The 20,467-nt window shown below is 36.1% G+C and overlaps 1 protein-coding gene across 5 annotated transcripts in view; it reads left to right on the top strand.

The window, feature by feature from the left end:
- The window catches only part of GAS2L3 (growth arrest specific 2 like 3), a 51,712-nt gene extending 32,701 nt beyond the window's left edge, over positions 1-19,011 (top strand). For 2 of the 5 annotated variants that reach the window (XM_036891488.2, XM_036891489.2), the window contains exons 6-9: positions 7,723-7,786; positions 8,408-8,546; positions 11,176-11,283; positions 12,835-15,448. In XM_036891488.2, coding sequence (XP_036747383.1) covers positions 7,723-7,786; positions 8,408-8,546; positions 11,176-11,283; positions 12,835-14,154 — 1,631 coding nt within the window. In that variant the 3' untranslated portion in view covers positions 14,155-15,448. Of the gene's footprint in view, positions 1-7,722; positions 7,787-8,407; positions 8,547-11,175; positions 11,284-12,121; positions 12,758-12,834; positions 15,449-18,865 lie in introns of those variants that run through there. The other 3 variants (XM_057486475.1, XM_057486477.1, XM_057486476.1) reach the window with 3 other exon arrangements.
- The last annotated feature ends 1,456 nt before the right edge of the window (positions 19,012-20,467 follow it).

The raw sequence follows: 20,467 nt of genomic DNA, 5'->3' as shown, positions 1-20,467 counted from the left end.
GATCAAGGGGAAGAGGAAATGCTTTGAATTCTCTATAGTTTCCAGTTTACTATTTTTGAAAGGATATAAAATTGTTGTTCATCTTATTTTCAGTAAAAGGCATCTTCTGTTGTTCCTGAAGGTCAGAATAAGACTAAATAAAGCACTGCCAGCAACATTAATTCATTTCTAGGCATTGAACTGATGTGCTAATGTTTTTACCTTCTAAAGGTCTCAGAGATAAATCTCTTAATTTTTTACATTTTGCTAGAAACTGAAAGTTTTATTTAAAAAATCAAATACACAATTTTAAGGTACTTCTAAGTGTGTAGAGAAACAAGTTTAATAAAAACTTCAGAAGGAATTCCTTTTGGTATGAATTTTAAAGTGAAATATAGGCCTTTTTATTACTTTGGAAAAATATACTTTGTGCTTGGGGTATATAATAGATTCAATTCATAAATAAATCAAAGAACAATTGACATTTCCACTGGGGGAGTTAGTGTACATGCAGTTCATCACACATATCATTATTATATTAGGGGTGAGCTTTCTTGGAGCTTTTTTTTATTATTATTATTTTATTTATTTTATTTTGGTATCATTAATCTACAATTACATGAAGAACATTATGTTTACTAGGCCCCCCCCTTCACCAAGTCCCCCCCACATACCCCTTCACAGTCACTGTCCTTCAGCGTAGTAAGATGCTGTAAAATCACTACTTGTCGTCTTTGTGTTGCACAGCCCCCCTGTGCCCCCCCAACACTATACATGCTAATCGTAATGCCCGCCCTTGTCCCCCACTTCCTACCCATCCTCCCCAGTCCCTTTCGCTTTGGTAACTATCTTTTTCAAACTGGAGTGCTGCATTCCCCTGGGTCAAATGGTACTTCTATTTTGAGCACTCTGAGGAACCTCCATACTGCTTTCCACAATGGTTGAACTAATTTACATTCCCACTAGCAGTGTAGGAGGGTTCCCCTTTCTCCACAACCTCGCCAATATTTGTTGTTGTTTGTCTTTACGATGATGGCGATCCTTACTGGTGTGAGGTGATATCTCATTGTGGTTTTAATTTGCATTTCTCTGATGACAAGCGATGTGGAGCATCTTTTCATGTGCCTGTTGGCCATCTGGATTTATTCTTTAGAGAACTGTCTATTCAGCTCCTCTGCCCATTTTTTAATTGGATTATTTGCTTTTTGTTTGTTGAGGCGTGTAAGCTTTTTATATATTTTGGATGTCAATCCTTTATCGGATCTGTCATTTATGAATATATTCTCCCATACTGTAGGATACCTTTTTGTTCTATTGATGGTGTCCTTTGCTGTACAGAAGCTTTTTAGCTTGATATAGTCCCAATTGTTCATTTTTGCCTTTGTTTCCCTTGCCTGGGGAGATATGTTCATGAAGAAGTCACTCATGTTTATGTCCATGAGATTTTTGCCTATGTTTTTTTCTAAGAGTTTTATGGTTTGATGACTTACATTCAGGTCTTTGATCCATTTTGAATTTACTTTTGTTTATGGGGATAGACAGTGATCCAGTTTCATTCTCTTACATGTAGCTGTCCAGTTTTGCCAGCACCATCTGTTGAAGAGTCTGTCATTTCCCCATTGTATGTCCATGGCTCCTTTATCGTATATTAATTGGCCATATATTTGGTTAATGTTTGGAGTCTCTATTCTGTTCCACTGATCTGTGGCTCTGTTCCTGTGCCAGTGCCAAGTTGTCTTGATTACTGTGGCTTTGTAGTAGAGCTTGAAGTTGGGGAGCGAGATCACCCCCATTTATTCTTCCTTCTCAGGATTGCTTTGGCTATTTGGGGTGTTTGGTGGTTCCATATGAATTTTTGAACTATTTGTTCCAGTTCATTGAAGACTACTGTTTGTTAATTTGATAGGGATTGCATCAAATCTGTATATTGCTTTGGGCAGGATAGCCATTTTGACGATATTAATTCTTCCTAGCCAGGAGCATGGGATGAGTTTCCATTTGTTAGTGTCCTCTTTAATTTCTCTTAAGAGTGTCTTGTAGTTTTCAGGGTATAGGTCTTTCGCTTCCTTGGTTAGGTTTATTCCTAGGTATTTTATTCTTTTTGATGCTGTTGTGAATGGAATTGTTTTCCTGATTTCTCTTTCTATTAGTTCATTGTTAGTGTATAGGAAAACCACAGATTTCTTTGTGTTAATTTTGTATCCTGCAACTTTGCTGAATTCCGATATTAGTTCTAGTAGTTTTGGAGTGGAGTCTTTAGGGTTTTTTATGTACAATATCATGTCGTCTGCAAATAGTGACAGTTTGACGACTTGTTTACCAATCTGGATTCCTTGTATTTCTTTGTTTTGTCTGACTGCCGTGGCTAGGACCTCCAGTACTATGTTGAATAACAGCAGGGAGAGTGGGCATCCCTGTCTTGTTTCCGATCTCAGAGGAAAAGCTTTCAGCCTCTTGCTGTTCAGTATGATGTTAGCTGTGGGTTTATCATCTATGGCCTTTATTATATTGAGGTACTTGCCCTCTATGTCCATTTTGCTGAGAGTTTTTATCATGAATGGATGTTGAATTTTGTCGAATGCTTTTTCAGCATCTATGGAGATGATCATGTGGTTTTTGTCTTTCTTTTTGTTGATGTGGTGGATGATGTTGATGGACTTTCGAATGTTGTACCATCCTTGCATCCCTGGGATGAATCCCACTTGGTCATGGTGTATGATCATTTTGATGTATTTTTGAATTCGGTTTGCTAATATTTTGTTGAGTATTTTTGCATCTACGTTCATCAGGGATATTGGTCTGTAGTTTTCATTTTTGGTGGTGTCTTTGCCTGGTTTTGGTATTAGGGTGATGTTAGCTTCATAGAATGAGTTTGGGAGTATCCCCTCCTCCTCTATTTTTTGGAAAACTTTAAGGAGAATGGGTATTATGTCTTCCCTGTATGTCTGATAAAATTCTGAGGTAAATCCATCTGGCCCAGGGGTTTTGTTCTTTGGTAGTTTTTTGATTACCGCTTCAATTTCGTTGCTGGTAATTGGTCTGTTTAGATTTTCTGTTTCTTTCTGGGTCAGTCTTGGAAGGTTGTATTTTTCTAGGAAGTTGTCCATTTCTCCTAGGTTTTCCAGCTTCTTAGCATTAGGTTTTCATAGTATTCTCTAATAATTATTTGTATTTCTGTGGGGTCTGTCATGATTTTTCCTTTGTCGTTTCTGATTCTGTTGATCTGTGTTGACTCTCTTTTTCTCTTAATAAGTCTGGCTAGAGGCTTATCTATTTTGTTTATTTTCTCGAAGAACCAGCTCTTGGTTTCATTGATTTTTGCTATTGTTTTATTCTTCTCAATTTTATTTATTTCTTCTCTGATCTTTATTATGTCCCTCCGTCTACTGACCTTAGGTCTCATTTGTTCTTCTTTTTCCAATTTCGATAATTGTGACTTTAGACTATTCATTTGGGATTGTTCTTCCTTCTTTAAATATGCCTGGATTGCTATATACTTTCCTCTTAAGACTGCTTTTGCTGCGTCCCACAGAAGTTGGGGCTTTGTGTTGTTGTTGTCATTTGTTTCCATATATTGCTGGATCTCCATTTTAATTTGGTCATTGATCCATTGATTATTTAGGAGCATGTTGTTAAGCCTCCATGTGTTTGTGAGCCTTTTTGCTTTCTTTGTACAATTTATTTCTAGTTTTATACCTTTGTGGTCTGAAAAGTTGGTTGGTAGGATTTCAATCTTTTGGAATTTACTGAGGCTCTTTTTGTGGCCTAGTATGTGGTCTATTCTGGAGAATGTTCCATGTGCAGTTGAGAAGAATGTGTATCCTGTTGCTTTTGGATGTAGAGTTCTATAGATGTCTATTAGGTCCATCTGTTCTAGTGTGTTGTTCAGTGCCTCTGTGTCCTTATTTATTTTCTGTCTGGTGGATCTGTCCTTTGGAGTGAGTGGTGTGTTAAAGTCTCCCAAAATGAATGCATTGCATTCTGTTTCCTCCTTTAATTCTGTTAGTATTTGTTTCACATATGCTGGTACTCCTGTATTGGGTGCATATTTGTTTATAATGGTTATATCCTCTTGTTGGACTGACCCCATTATCATTATGTAGTTTCTTTCTTTATCTCTTGTTACTTTCTTTGTTTTGAAGTCTATTTTGTCTGATATTAGTACTGCAACCCCTGCTTTCTTCTCGCTGTTGTTTGCATAAAATATCTTTTTCCATCCCTTGACTTTTAATCTGTGCTTGTCTTTGGGTTTGAGGTGAGTCGCTTGTAAGAAGCATATAGATGGGTCTTGCTTTTTTATCCATTCTGTTACTCTGTGTCTTTTGATTGGTGCATTCAGTCCATTTACATTTAGGGTGATTATTGAAAGATATGTACTTATTGCCATTGCAGGCTTTAGATTCGTGGTTATCAAAGGTTCAAGGTTAGCTTCTTTACTACTGTACTGTCTAACTTAACTCACTTATTGAGCTATTATAAACACAGTCTGATGATTATTTCTCTCCCTCTTATTCCTCCTCCTCCATTCTTCATATGTTGGGTGTTTTGTTCTGTGCTCTTTTTAGGAGTTCTCCCATCTAGAGCAGTCCCTCTAAAATACCCTGTAGAGGTGGTTTGTGGGAGGCAAATTCTCTCAACTTTTGCTTGTCTGGAAATTGTTTAATCCCTCCTTTATATTTAAATGATAATCGTGCTGGATGCAGTATCCTTGGTTCAAGGCCCTTCTGTTTCATTGCATTGAATATGTATCATGCCATTCTCTTCTGGCCTGTAAGGTTTCTGTTGAGAAGTCTGATGATAGCCTGATGGGTTTTCCTTTGTAGGTGACCTTTTTTCTCTCTCTGGCTGCCTTTAATACTCTGTCCTTGTCCTTGATCTTTGTCATTTTAATTATTATATGTCTTGGTGTTGTCCTCTTTGGGTCCCTTCTGTTGGGAGTTCGGTGTGCCTCCATAGTCTGAGCAACTATTTCCTCCCCCAGTTTGGGGAAGTTCTCAGCAGTTATTTCTTCAAAGACACTTTCCATCCCTTTTTCTCTCTTCTTCTTCTTCTGGTACCCCTATAATGTGGATATTGTTCCTTTTGGACTGGTCACACAGTTCTCTTAATATTGTTTCATTCCTGGAGATCCTTTTATCTCTCTCTGCTCAGCTTCTATGCGTTCCTGTTCTCTGGTTTCTATTCCATCAATGGCCTCTTGCATCTTATCCATTCTGCTTATAAATCCTTCCAGAGATTATTTCACTTCTGTAGTCTCCTTCCGGATGTCATCCCTTAGCTCTTGTATATTTCTGTGCATCTCCGTCAGCATGTTTATGATTTTTATTTTGAATTCTTTTTCCTGACAACTGGTTAGGTTTATCTCCTTCTCAGGGTTTGTGATTTTGGTCTGTATCAAATTTTTCTGCCTTTTAATATTGATAGTGATAGTTTGCGGAGCTGGCACAAGTGATGGCTGGGAGAACATCCCTTGTTGTTGGTTTGTGGCCCTCCTCTCCTGGGAGAACAGTGACCTCTAGCAGCTTGTGCTGGGCAGCTGCACGCAGACGGGACTTCTGATTTTTGCCCGGCTGCTGTGGAGTTTAGTTCCATGGTTGCTGTGGGTGTGGCCTGGCTCGGGCTGCTGCTCCAATATGGCGGAGCCGCTTAGGAGGGGGAATGGCTGGGAGGCTGTTTATCTCCATGAGGGGCCTCCGAGCTGCCCTGCTACCCAGGGGGTTAGTGCGCCCGGAGTTCCCCAGGATTCCCAGATGCTGGGCTAAGTGTCCCTGGACGCTTCCATCCAGCTGTGGGGTCCCTGCCCCTTTAAGACTTTCAAAAAGCACTCGCTTTTCTTTGTCCCGGGGGCGCCCTCTGCGGGCACCCACTTACAGGTCTTACTGTCCTGTTTCCCTAGTTTCCAACACCCCATGCATGCCCTGTGTCTGCGCTCCGGTGCGGATGGCTAAGGCTGGGTGTTCAGCAGTCCTGGGCTCCGTCTCCCTCCCGCTCTGCCTATTCTTCTCCTGCCAGGAGTTGGGGGGAGGGGCGCTCGGCTCCCGCCAGGCCGGGGCTTGTATCTTACCCCCTTCACGAGGTGCTGGTTTCTCACAGGTGTGGATGTGGTCTGGCTGTTGTCCTGTGTCTTCTGGTCTCTCTTTTAGGAAGAGTTGTATTTGTTGTATTTTCAAAAATATATGGTTTTGGGCAGGGATTTCCGCTGCTTTACTCATGCCGCCATCTTGGCTCCCTCTCCTCCTAGAGCTTTTAACTCTAGGGATGGGAACATAAAGGTACATGATGCACAACTACCATATTGGTCCATTTAGCACACATTCTCATGATCAGGGTTTTTCTGGAGTTTTTGGTTGTTGTTTGTTTGTTTTTAAGGATTTCTGAATTTTAGATTTAGCACTGAGGGTCCTTTAAAATTTACAAAAAATTAATTTTTTCTGTGCTAAAAATATACAGAACAAAAATTACTGTCTGTGTTACCATGAACATAGGATGTTTTTCCATTTATTTGTATCTTCTTTAATTTATTTCAACAATGCTCTGTAATTTTCAGTGCACCAGTCTAACAATTCTTTGGTAAAATTTTTTCCTAAGTACTTTTTCTTCTTGGAGCGATTATCAATGAAATTATTTTCTTAATTACATTTTCAGATTGATTATTGCTAGTATATAAAGTTCAGTGGTTTTTTATGTTGATCTTGTATTCTGCAAGTTTTTGCACTTGCTTATTTGCTCTAATACTTTTTTTGTAGATTCTTTAGGGTTTTCTAAACAAAGGACCATGTCATCTGTGAATAGAGATAGTGTTCCTTCTTTTTCTCAGTCTGGATGCCTTTTATTTATTTGTTTGCCTAAATGCCTTGGCTAGAACGTCCAGTACAATGTTAAATAGAAGTGGTGAAAATGGACATCCTTGTCTTTTTCCTGGCTTTAGGAGGAAGACTCAATCTTTTGCCATTAAGAATGGTATTAGCTGTGGGTTTTTCATAGATGTCAATTTTCAGATTTATAAAGTTCCATTCTGTTCTTGGTTTGCTGAGTCTTCTTTATTATGAAAAGGTGTTTGGTTTTGTCAAATGCTTTTTGTGTGTCTACTGAGATAATTGTGTTTTTTTTCCTTTCTTTTATTAATATGGCATATTGTACTGATTGATTTTCATATATTGAACCAACCTTGCATTCCTGGGATAAGTCCCACATGCTGCTGGGTTCAGTTTCCAGTATTTCATTGAGGATTTTTACTTATATATTTACAAAAGTTAGTCGTCTCCAGTTTTCTTGTGATAATTTTATCTGGCTTTGGTTGAAGGATAATATTGGCTTCATAGAATGAGTTAGGAAGTGCTCCTTTTATATTTTTATAAGAGTTTAAGAAGGCTATTAAACACATAGTCCTATGCTAAAGATAGTTTAGAATAAAAATGAGGTGATACATCTCTTCAAATAACATTTTCTGTCGAGATCTCTGAAGTGTAAATAATTGAATGTTACTAAGCCCTTAGTTTTCTAGATTTAAAATGCTATAAAAATAAGAATCCATGGTAAGTTTTCATCTTTCTCTTGTTAGCCAATTTTTTAATTTAATTTATGGAAGATGATAATATGTAGGGAAAATAAAAATGTCTTTTCTAAGTCCCTAAACAAGTAAACCTCTTGTTGTCATCAGTTTTTTTCTTTTACTTCTTCCATGCCAGAAATATATTTCCCTATTTAATTTTCCCCTTGAAATATGTGGTCTTATATTTTCAGTTTTGCACAAAGATCCAAGACAGGTGTATCTTTGTCTTCTTGAAATTGGCCGAATTGTGTCAAGGTATGTATTCCACAATATTTCAGAATTTCAATGTCATAAACATTTTTTAAGTTACTTTATTTTAGTAGAACACTATTTTCTATAAATAAAATTCTTGATTGAAGAAAGTAACTTTGTTTTCTGGTTTTTGTTTCTTTATTTCTGTTTGCGTGAGCTATATCGTGTGTCAATATCTCCTTGCTCGCATGGCTTGCCTTCATTTAACATTAAACTGTAAAAGTAGTTACTTAAATGTTTAGATTAAGAATAAATTAAGAATGTAGTCTTTTAGCTGTTCAAGGTGAGGTAAGTCCTCTGGGCACAAATAGAATCTCATACGAAGGCTGAGGCTTGATATCCTTCATTTCTAGCTCAGCCCCATCTTTACTCATAAACTGACTTTAAAGATTCCTTTCAAGATCCTTGGTTGAATATTGGGAGCATCCAGTAACCCAAATATATGCTATGATGTGAAGAGTATATCCTGAATTTTTAGAATTCTGTAGGACATTAAAAAGCATCTCCAGATGTCCCAGTGAAACAACTGGTAGAAGACTTCACTTATGTAACCTATCGTGATATGTAGGGAACTTCTTGGGTCAGGCTTTGCTTGAATGATGAGTTCTCCTAATTGGTTTTCAGATATGGGGTGGAGCCACCAGTATTAGTAAAACTTGAGAAAGAAATTGAGCTAGAAGAGACCTTACTTAATACTTCTGGACCTGAAGATTCCATCAGCATTCCAAAATCGTGCTGTCAGCATGAAGAGTTACATGAAGCTGTAAGTAATTGCCACACTTTCAACTATGATGGTGTATCAAAGTCTCATAGTTTGCCCCAGATGATGCTTATGTGTAACAGAAAATGTTTCTTATTGAAAATAGATGCTAGTGCTGACTTCCACTCCCTGGTAAGTTTAGGGCACTACTTTAAAGGTGATCTATTGTTACCTCTTTAGGAGGAGGAATGGATGTAGTTGAGAGGTGGTGGGGCAAATAGGCTGAAATTGATCATGAAGGGTATTATAGGCCATAAGAATTTATTGATTCTTTTTTTAACATGTAGTGCTATAATCTGATTTGTAAATTATAAGGATTACTCTCATGGTCATGTAGAGGTTATACTGGTTTTATTATAATAACCCAGGCCTAAGATGATGTGAACCTGAACTCAAGCAGCAGTAGTGGAAAAATATAAGATATACTTAGATGTAGAATTGAAAGGAATACTAATTCTGATCAGGAGGAAGAAAATCTAGGATGATTTCCAAGGCTTCTGAGTTAATTGTTAAATGATACTTAGAGAATATGGGAGGAGGAAAAGTTGTGAGAACAAACTGATGGGGTTTTTCGAACATTCCCCTTGTTAGAAATATGCAGACTTTTAGGTGAGTAAAGAATGAATCATCACTTATAAATATTTAGAAAATGTTGCTCTGATTGTTTTGTTTGTTATAAGAAAAGTCTCTATTAAAGCATGTGGATAGCCTTGTAAGAGAAAATGTCAGCCTAAACAACTCTATTTCAGGCCAAAATATATTGACCCACATTATATATTATTCATTTATTTGATGAATGTGAATATCAATATGTGATGTATTGATCATGTAGTAGGTAAAAGAGTGAAATATTTTAAGTCTCATATAACCTAAAATAATGATAATTAAGTAAAAAGGGAAACAATGGTAAAATATTTCTTATTAAATAGGAAATACAATGTTTTTGTTGATTTCCCTCTTATATAAAGACCATGTACAGTTTAATCAGAAAAACATTTCCAGTAGGGCAAGGACTGTTGTTCACACAAGAAGAAAATACAGTGTTGAAATTTGCTGATAATCAAGGAAGTCAGATATATATTTTGCCCCATTAGCAAAACTTTTTAAATTATGAAACCTGGTGCTAGTAAATTCTGGTAAAACATACTTAGGAATGCTATTTGTGATGAAAAAATGATGAAACCTATGAAAAACAAGTTGACAGATGGGTTGAGAGCTACAAAGATGCTCCTCTTTCACTTTTATTGTGGTTGAAGGTTTGGGGGAAAAGCATGAAGGCGAGTGTGTATTGCACTGTTATTTATAATGGTGGAAAACTGGGGAAGCAATGTAAATACTCTCAGCTAGGGAAATGGCTAGGTAAATTAGCATTCATTAATTTAACAGAATAATCATTTTCTGTGTTCAGTAGGAAGACAGTAGCTGCAGCAAAAATGCTTATTTTGTGAAAAGTATGTGTATATAGACAAACTATAAGAACAAGGGGAATGAAAATAATTGATAGTAGATGATTTTAACTGTTTTAGCTATTCCCTTTAGTGTTACAATGTTAATTATGCAATAGATAAAATAAGAGACCGTTTCTCATCCACAGCTCTTCTTTTAGGTTCACCCCCTTATTTAGATTGTGGGTCAGTGCTGATGACTTGCACTGCTGAATGTAAGTGGTATTTGGGTATTTTAAACAAAGAAAATACTTGACTTTTCATCTCTGCATTCTTGTTATGGAATCTAAAAAGGAACACATTTCTGTAAATATAAATATGCTATGTGAATCCACTGTCTACTTAAACCTGTGTGATCTACAGAGATCTTGGGGTCATGCTTAACATAAGGAACAGTTATTGTCCGATTCATTATTTGGGGTATTAAAAAATATACAACAACAAATCTGTGTACTTATGAAACTTTTAGCTGTTCTAGTTTTCACCGTTTTTTAGATATTTACTGCAATTAAAAATTTTTAACTCCTTGGGGCAAAGTAGAGTTTTCTCCCCAACTCTAATCTTACTAGCAGACCATTAAAACAAAGAGAGCACCTTTAGAAAAATTCCTCTTGAATTGGATTTTTTTAGAATTTTACCCAGTCTTGGGTGAATAGATATAAATGTATCTATGCCTATTTTAATAGCCATTTTGGAACAAATCTGAATATTCTCCTATAAAACTAGTTTAGCACAATGTTAAGGGATAAAGTGAGAATTCCTCCATAAGCTTTATGTGACTGGCCTATCTTTGACTTGATGCAGATATATTAATCCAGGGCATAACACAATTCAAGCTTAATAATGACTCATGTGTTTCCTATCATGTATTGAATGTGTTTTGAATCGACTTCACTGTTGTACATGTTCACACACCTCCAGTGGTCAGTGAATGCACTATGAGCCTGAGTGTACTTGGGCACAGGGAGGGAGAGACTCAAGATTTCATTACTGTTAGCATTTATCAGATTAGCTAATGTCTAATCTCAATATTTGTCAGCAAGTGAAGGAGAAGACATAAATAAACTCTCTTTCAATTTTTATCTTTGAGTTTGATTTTCCTAGCTATTAGATAACTTTGCATTTTGACATTAAACAAATTACTTTTGTCACAAGCACTAAATTTTGTTAATTGTTTTTGATCTTAGGTCAGACATATTGCTGAAGACCCTCCTTGTAGTTGTTCTCATCGATTTTCTATTGAGTACTTATCTGAGGGACGATACCGACTAGGAGATAAAATCCTCTTTATAAGAGTAAGTTCACCATTTACATCCTATTTACATACAGATCTTGTTTTGAAATTGGATTTATTACTTTACTGAGCTCCTTTTGTTCTCCTTTTACAATTTAAAAAAGTTGGAATAGAGGCTGTTATTCATGGAAGAATTTCTCTCTACAGGAGAAATATGGAATGCTTGCTTTTATGGGTATATTATGAGTTTAGGTAAACACCTTTAACAAAGCAAACAAGGAATTCCAGGATAGCTCAAACTGTTCAGACACAGAATATAATTAAGGGAAAAAAATCTTAGTACACCTAATGTAACCTATTCCATTTTTCCAATTTTCTGAAAAAGAATCATTTTCCATCATAAGAAAAAATCAAAGCAATACATCTAATGAGATTAAATATATATCAGTAGTAAGAAAGAGAAATAGAAATATTGACATGTGTAATAATATATACTTTGGGTTTTAAGTGTAAAACCTTCTTCATTGACACAGCATCAATATGTATGCCAATATGCTGATGTACATGTTCATTTCCTTCCTCTGTCCCATCTGTGATCCACAATTGATAATTGTCCCTTCTCCTGATAAGGAGATTCGAGTTTCACTTATTCAGCATTTTGTCCCCTTCTGATACAAGAGCTGTTTCATCCCCAATTTAAGAATAAAAGTACTTAAAATGTAATTTCACCATCCATATTTTCTTTTATTTCATATATTATCATTACTTCCCCATGCCCCATCCACCTCTCAAAATAACATGTACATGTACCTTCTATATTTTATTAAGCTCCTTTGTAAAGACAGGTCTCATATAGTGCTAGTACACAGAGCATGGGCTCTAGAGTTAAAATTTTGCAGAGCCGTCTCCTACACTTGTGCTGATTTGTCTTCTGAATGGATAGAGACCTGAAATCCAGCTTGAGCTGTGGCTTGTAGACCCAATACGTGTCTTATCCACACAAAAGCGCCGCTGGGGTGGGAGCAGCCTGTGTGTTGGAGGCAAGACTGACCTATGTGATTTGGGACAATTTCCTTAATCTCTCAGAGACATAAGTTTTTCATCTGCAATGAAGAATAGTAAAAATTGTATCAAAGTTTTTCAAAGGTTAAATTTGTGTAATGTTTGTAAAAGTAATTTACTAAATTGTAGAGTACTAATTTTAGTCATTTTTGTCTTCCTTCCATAACTTATTTTGTAGAATTTTTTTCTGTAAATTCCCCATTTCTTCTCTCCCTTACCTTCCTTCTTCTCTTTTTCTCCTGTATTCAATTCTTTATTGAATAATATTAATATTGCCCATGCAATTTTTGCAATATTAGTAATTTGGACTTTTAGGGTGCAAGTTATGTGTAAATGCCTTCTTCTACATTGGATGACTCTGTATTGTTACTTGTGTGATTAACTGTGGATTCAATTTATTATCTTAATAAAACAAGAAAGAGACTGTCAATTTATAGTGAAGCTCTGAATTTCATAGGTCACACACATTACAAATTGTGACTGCTAATGAATTGTAACTGTGACCCTTACAGTTTTACAGCTTTATCTTTTACTCTCTTTTGGGGAAAAGATGCTTCATGGAAAACATGTCATGGTCCGTGTTGGTGGAGGCTGGGATACTCTTCAAGGATTTTTGCTTAAATATGACCCCTGTCGAATATTACAGTTTGCTACACTAGAACAAAAAATTCTAGCATTTCAAAAAGGAGTTTCTAATGAAAGTGTACCTGATTCGCCTGCGAGAACACCTCAGCCTCCTGAGATGAATCCTTTGTCAGCAGTTAGCATGTTTCAGAAACAAAAATCAAAACCTGGCACAGCAGTTGGTGGTCCAAGGAGCAAAGAAAAGCAAGCATGCCCTCCAATTGTGTTGAAGTCAGTGTCTTCCCAGAAAACAGGAACTCTGGGCTCTGTGTCAGGCTGCTCTAAATTGCCAAATTCTCCAGCAGCATCTTCTCATCTCAAACTCACATCTTCAAATGGCAAAACAAAGAAACCACAAGCACCCTCAAACAGTGTGTCATCCTCACTTGCTTTAAATCCAGTAGGTAAAAGTGCTTCATCAGCTTTATCAACAACTGCGCCTTGTGCCTCTAAGTCAATGAGAAGAAATGTGTCACCCAAAACTCCTAAGGTCAAGTTTATTCCAGTCCAGAAATCGAGAGATGTGCCTGAGTCTACACTTTTGCCAAAAAAGTGTTCTGGAAAAACTGAACCAAAGCATTTGAAACACAATCACATATCTTCCAGTGCAGTATCTCACTCAGCTGCACATGTAAGTTCATCCTCAAAGTGTCCAAAGCTACCTAATGCAAATATACATGTAAGACCTAAGCTGTCTTCTTTCCAGCCCCCAGCAAATATGACAAAATCCAGGTCTAAAACCATAACTGCAGGCGGGGGAACACAGTCTCAGCCATCTGATGGAGCCCTGCAAGCAGGGTCAGTGCCAGCACAGAAACTTAGGTCAGCCTTGAATGTAAACCAGCCGCTTTCTGTGTCCTCAGTTGTTCCTGCAAAAGCTGTGCAGGAATCGAAAGACAGGAGGATGGTTTCAGTTGCCAAAAAGCAGCCTCAGAATAAAAGTACACCCCAGAAGGCAGCACCCAGCTCCTCAAAGTCCCCTGGCCGTACGCCACTGTCCATCATGAGTCTTCCCCAGTCTTCTGTCAAAACACAAACTGTACCAAAGTCATCACAGACTGCTGTCACTAAGAGCCAGTCTCCAGCTAAAGGGCCGCCAAAAAGTGGCAGAGCCCCAGCTTCAACCAGAAAGCCACCCTCATCTGGTAAGGAAGCGGTTAGTGGAGATAAAAAACCTGCCACAAAAGAAAAGGAAGGCGATGACCATTATTTTGTTATGACAGGGAGTAAGAAGCCGAGAAAATAAATACAAACACATCATTTCAAGAAGACAGAGGAAAGGAAAAGGATGAATGTGTTAGCTCCACATCTTCACAGTTTCTCCTATTCGTGTTTGTCCACGTGGGTTCAGATGTTTCATACAAGATGCAGGTGGGGAGGGGCAGAGGTTGGGATGAGGAGGGAGGGCTCCTCCGAATTCACCTGAAGGTACCCTTTTGAGGCCGACAGTTGTAAATCATGACAAGGTTCTCATTAATAATAGACATTTATATGATTTCGATCTATAGTATCTTTGTTAAATGTCCAGCAGCATTTACATTGCCCTTTAAGTGAAATGTAAAATCAAATAACACTATGGGAGTTATAACTGTAGTTGCTGTATTTCTGAATATGTATTAACTATGGAGGTTATTTACCTGTTAATAACAATAGTGGTGCTCTTAATATTCGTTACTGCATTTTAGTAGAAAAGCAACAGTTTGGCACTTGTCTTACAAAAGGCCCCCCGATTTAATTTCCTGATCAGGATTGCCTGCGGGACGATACTAAGTACCAGTGGCTGCTGCTGATTAGCTTGCTGTTACTCTGGGTTTGGTAGGATAGTTATCACTATTTCTTAAGTTTCCTTAAGCTTTCCAAATCAAAAGGAACTGATTTTTTTAACTGGCTTATATTAACATTGGTAATATTTTGTTATCAATTCTTTTGGTAAAAATAATTAATTAATTAAGGTATTAAAATAGAAACTGAAATTTGGTAAAAAAGATTTTTCATGTATTGTTTATAAGAACTTAATACCTTATATTTTTGATGGATGTTGTGCAATGTAAATGGGGAAACTGATATAGTAACTTTTAGTATATTAAAAATATTTTTTAATAATGTTAGTTCCTGGAAGTGCAGATATAAATTTTTACATAAAAAATAATGCTATTTTAACATCAGAATTATATCTTAATGATCTTAAAATTAAGGTGTTAAAGAATCTTAGAGTGGTGCTATATAAAAATTCTATCATGTGATTGTTATTTTTCTTTAGATAGCACAATACCAGTTTTAATTAGATTCTTCCAATTATGATAATTTTCTTTAATAAAGTCATGTGGCTTTCAGTTTTCCAATAGCAAGTGGATAGTATATATGCTGCATTTTCTGCTCTGTAGGCAGGCAGTGTGTCCAAGGAACACATCCAAATCATGAATGACTGCATGGACTCCATCAATCTAAGATATTTACAAATAATTTGCTTTTTAAGAGATTGTGATTATTTAAAAATTATTAATGTACTTTCAGGAGTAAGTTGAATTTGAATTGAAAAAGGTGTGTGTTTAATAACCTTACAATCATATCAGTTATCATCGGTTATTATATTCAATATTGAGGTTTATGTTTCCCTATTTTAAACTAATAGGTATTTTCTAAAGAAAAATAATGGTTTACAGAAATGTGCAATCATCGAATAAGCATCTTAAGCTGAGTACTAATGTTCTATAGATTATAAAGCAAGAAAACTTTGTATAATAAGTGACTTTTTGGTCTGAGGGATATAGTTAAAATCAAAGAAATATGCAGTCAAGTTTATAGAATAATTGATGTTTCCTTTCTTAAAAGAGACAGTCACCAAATATTTGGTTTAGTTCCATTGATCTGGGCACTGAAAGAGATAATACTTACATGCTGGGAAAGTGAAGTAAATGTTCTAGAAGTGCTAGAAGCTTCATGTTTTTTGTGACCAGAGATCTTTAATGCATCTCTCAAAGAGGAAGAATTTTTATCTTCAAGAAGGAGTTTATTCCCTTGTAAGACCAAACAACACTCTGGTATCAGCAACTTCTAGAACTTAAAAAAAAAAAAGTAAATGACATTATCACCAACCTATGAATCCAAGTGGATTTTACAGTATCTAAACAGTAACTTTTGTATTGAGAGTAATCAGGAATAATAGCATCCCACAAGCAGTTGGCACAAATCTGAAGAATTGTTTGAAAAATTAGAATTTAATTTATAAATAGCTCTATTCCTCATCAATAGGGGATTTCTCTAATTGTATTCATGTTGAGTGGATTTTTATTTATATATAGCATACCCTTCCAAAATAAAGATTCTTTAAAATCAACAGTGGCTGAAAGACATTTTCTTCGTGTGTATTTTGAAATGCTCCTAAAGAGCTAGTGTTTCTTACCATTTTCACAATTTTTAAAATACACTGTTAAAGTTGGAGAGAAGTTTGCATTTCTTCTTGATAATAATGCAAGACTTTTAAAGATTTTTTTTGGTGTTTAATATTTCATAAAATGAATGTTAATCTTAAATTACTGAAGTACTTGGAAGGAGAAATAATGTGTACTTTCATAAAAGAATGGAATACATTTTTATTTTTCATTGCTATAATTTGTTAATGTGACATATCAAATTAAGCTAAAGAGGAAAATGAAATGCTGGTTATTTTTATATTGTTTGGGTTTGCAGTAGGTGTTTTAAAGCTTATATGTTCAAAATGCCTTGATAAATTAGAAGGCCTCTAACTTTCTGCATTGAGTTTACAATTATTAATGGATAAAGGAAATTTCTTGAGAAAAAAACTACTGTTCCCTCTGTAATTTCTTAATCTCTATCTGATTTAAAAATCTGTTACTTCTTTGAAAGGCTTCAGTAACAGGTTGACACATTCTTACATCCAGGTTCACATACTGACTCCACTTCAATTCAAATTCCTGTATATTCTTTTCTTGTGCCAACAGTTTTGGCATCAGATTTTAACATATTTTCTCAAGTATTAAAATCTCCATGTATATACCAAGTTCTCAATTTCTTGTTTGTGTGTGTTCTGAACACATTCTGATCACTGGGCTCATATGAGAAATTGCATGTATGAAGCACTCATAATTTGAGAATAGTTTTAATTTATTGCTATTTAAAATGTCCTTTGTATACCTGTGCAGTTTCTTTCATTGCTCCCAGGAGATCATAAGGTCTTGCTACTAAGTAACAGTATTTGTTCCCCAAGTTGCTGGATCTGTGAGAAGTTTGTCTCGGTAAGGCTATACTCATATTTAATAATCTCTGAGACAAAAGAAATGATTTTTCAGTTATTAAAGCGGAATTCTATAGATCACAAATATTGCTTTCACAGAAGGCTACTGACAGCAGGAATTTCTAATTCCTATATTTCTGTTTTAACTTCACACTATAGTAGAGTGAGACCGTTCTTGAAATACTCATTTTCCCTTTATATTCATGATCAGAGCAATTATAAAAAGTACTTAATTCAATGTTTTTCCTGTAATGTTTCCAGAAAGAAAACAGAAACACCTCTTAGACAAAATTCCTAACCATTTGAGAATGTAAAAATGTTAAACTTAAATTTATTTTATGAAATTTTTGGAAATATTAAGAAAATTTTAACAAAACACTTGCCAGTGACTCTGATACGACATGTTTTATTAAACTTGAGCTGTTTTCCTATAAAAAAGCTTTTGTTTTTGTAGAAAACACACAGTAATACTTGATCTTGAAGAAATAATACATGCAAAGATTTAAAAATGATGTAGATGTTAATTTACCTTAAAAGAAGTATGTATGGTGATGAAATAGTTTGTTTTGAGATACTTCAGTAATAAAACATTAACATATAATATTTCTTAATTGTCCGCATTTGACCAGGAGCAGCACAGTACCGATGGCATGGTATGCGCGCACATAGTATGTGTTATCTCTTATAACTAATCTCTTGTGGCTAATATTTTAGGTTTTCATTTTATTTAATATGACCAACTTTCTTATATTATTTTTGGTAAATTTCACACTTATCCTATTGAAGTGAACAGAGAGATGCATTGTTGGATATGACTGTTGAGGACCTCTAGTGGTCAAGTACGGCAATGTTGAAAGACTTCCCTGTTTAATCACAATTTACTAAAACCTACTGAGTTATGGGAGATAGAGGAATAAGACAGTCATTAAATTCAAGAACCTTGCGTTCATATAGAAGTTTGCAACTCACCAGAAATTTTTAATTACATTAGCAACCAATCTTCTGAGTAATTCTATGAGATAGTATTATTAACTTCATTGGAATATGGGCACATAAAAATAGGAAATGCATCTGCTTTGTGTATCATGTGTTCCCAAAGCCTAAACCAATGTCTGGCACACAGTAGGCATTCAGTAAGTATTTGTCAGTAAATAAGGAGGTGCATTCTTTTGTAAATGAAGAAACTAAGGCTCAAGAAGTTTGACGGTAAATATAATACATCTTTTTAAAACTTCACTGTAATGTCACATCCTGCTTTTTCTTTATTCTAAGAAAAACCTTGATGTAATTGTGTTTGAGTTATCCTTTATTTTAAATATTTGAAGCTTGAATAGATTTAGAGATTAGTGTGTTTTTATGTTTTTAGTTTAATACTTATAAAGCACTTAAGTCTGTACAAAGTATTGTTCTTGGAATAAGGAATGATTGCATTCAGTCCTCAGGACAATGCAGTGAAGTAGAGCTGCTCTGTAAAGATTTGCTGGATAAAATGAATGGAGAAAAATAGGTTAAATCTACAACAAAACACTTATATTAGCAACTAAAGTCCATTTCCTGATTGTGCGATGGAAATACATATTGTTTAACAATACTACTGTAGGTGGTCCTAGAACCTCCATTTAAAAATAAGTGATTCTCCTCTGAGTAAGCAGGTTTCATATGCTTCTTCTAAAGGCAATAAATTTACATTTCTCTCACACAGGCCTGAAGACTTGCTGAAAGTGGTGTCATGGATCCCTCCAATAATTCACTGCAGCATTCTAGGAGCTTGGGAACCCAATAAATAGCTGTGGAAGAATAGGACAAACTGTGGTGTAGATCAGGATAGAAGTGGCACTTGACATTTTACATTTTAATTCCAAGCTCTGAGATACAATAAAGGCAAGTGCCTTTAAACAGCAATTTGTGATAGCTTCCATTTACCTTATCATCAACAAAAAAATTTTTGAAGTTCATGAACCCAGGTCCCCTTACAAGTTTAAAAAAAAACCCGTCAACTGTTTCAGAATTACAACCTTTGAAAAGAGTCACGCTCGAAGGACAAGCTGAGAAGGGAGCACAGGTCAGATTCTTCAGAAAATACGCTAGCAAAGTGAGAGGCACTATTTTTGGACTTTCCCCATTCCTTTCCCCATCCCACCCTTTACCTGGCTCACAGCTGACCTTCATGTCACAGCTTAAAGATCACTTATGGAAGAAACTCCGGACCCTCCAAGCCTGGGATGTCTCCAGTGTATTTAAATTTTTCCTGTCATTGCATTGAACCTGACATGAATTTCCCATATACTTATCTAAATCCCTCACCAAACCTAGGATGGGCACTCCATGTCTCACTCGCTCACATTTGCATCTCCTGCCTTTAATGTCTGTCTGTAATGCCTAAATGTTTTCAGAAGAAAGGAAAGAGGGAAGGAAATAACTTTTTAATGGTGAAAATAACCTCAGTATATGTAAAGTGAACCTCTGCCCTAATATTGCTGCCCCACCTACTGTGAAAGGATTTTTCCTGAGAAAGTGTTGGGGTAGAGTTTAAAGAAGTCTGAAAATATGACTTGCTTATTTTGGAAAGAACAGGAGAGAAGAGAGCAGTAATGAGAGAGGCCTTAGAGTTACAGATTTCTTTTGTTAACACAATAGATAGTGCTGCACTTTTACAAAAAAAGAAACTTCTCAATTTACTGTGCAGATTTTGATTTTAAAATAGTTTTTAGTGTTGTGAGAGGATACTCAGAGCATAGCATAGATTAGCTGGGGCCTTGCTGCTATCTAATTCAATCCTCACCTTGAACATATGAGAAACTCAGGCTAGGAAGTGTGTTGATAGAGCCCATTAGCTGGATAACTAAAACCAACCTCCGAACAGCAGAGTGAAGCAAACTGGGACTCTGTGAATCATCCCGGTTGCTGGCCCCTTCAGTTGGTCTTAAATGCATGAGGTTCCACCCCACAAATTCCTTGTATTACCTGGTTTAGTAATTGGTTCTAGAGCAATCTACTAAACCACAACACAATGAAACACTTTGATTCATTCATTTGCTCATCTAGCCAACAACTTTTCTGAGCATCTTCGCTGTGTCAGATACTAAGCTGTGTGCTAGTGTTACCGGCTGAGATGCTGTTTTTCTTGATCATGTCTCAGAGACTACAAAGAATGACACTGACAGACAAGAGTATGGAGCAACCAGCAAAGCTTTTAATGAGTGAAAAGAAAAAGGCCCCTGCTAATCAGGAGGGGCTCCAAGGCAGGATGCCGCTAGGGCTGCCATGCCTAGGGGTTTATAAGCGCCGGAAGGAGGAAGTTCAC

This window comes from Manis pentadactyla, chromosome 10 (genome assembly GCF_030020395.1).
Source record: "Manis pentadactyla isolate mManPen7 chromosome 10, mManPen7.hap1, whole genome shotgun sequence".
In the NCBI taxonomy this organism is placed as follows: Eukaryota; Metazoa; Chordata; class Mammalia; order Pholidota; family Manidae; genus Manis; species Manis pentadactyla.
Note: the sequence above shows the minus strand (reverse complement) of the source record. Positions and strands in the feature narration are given on the sequence as shown.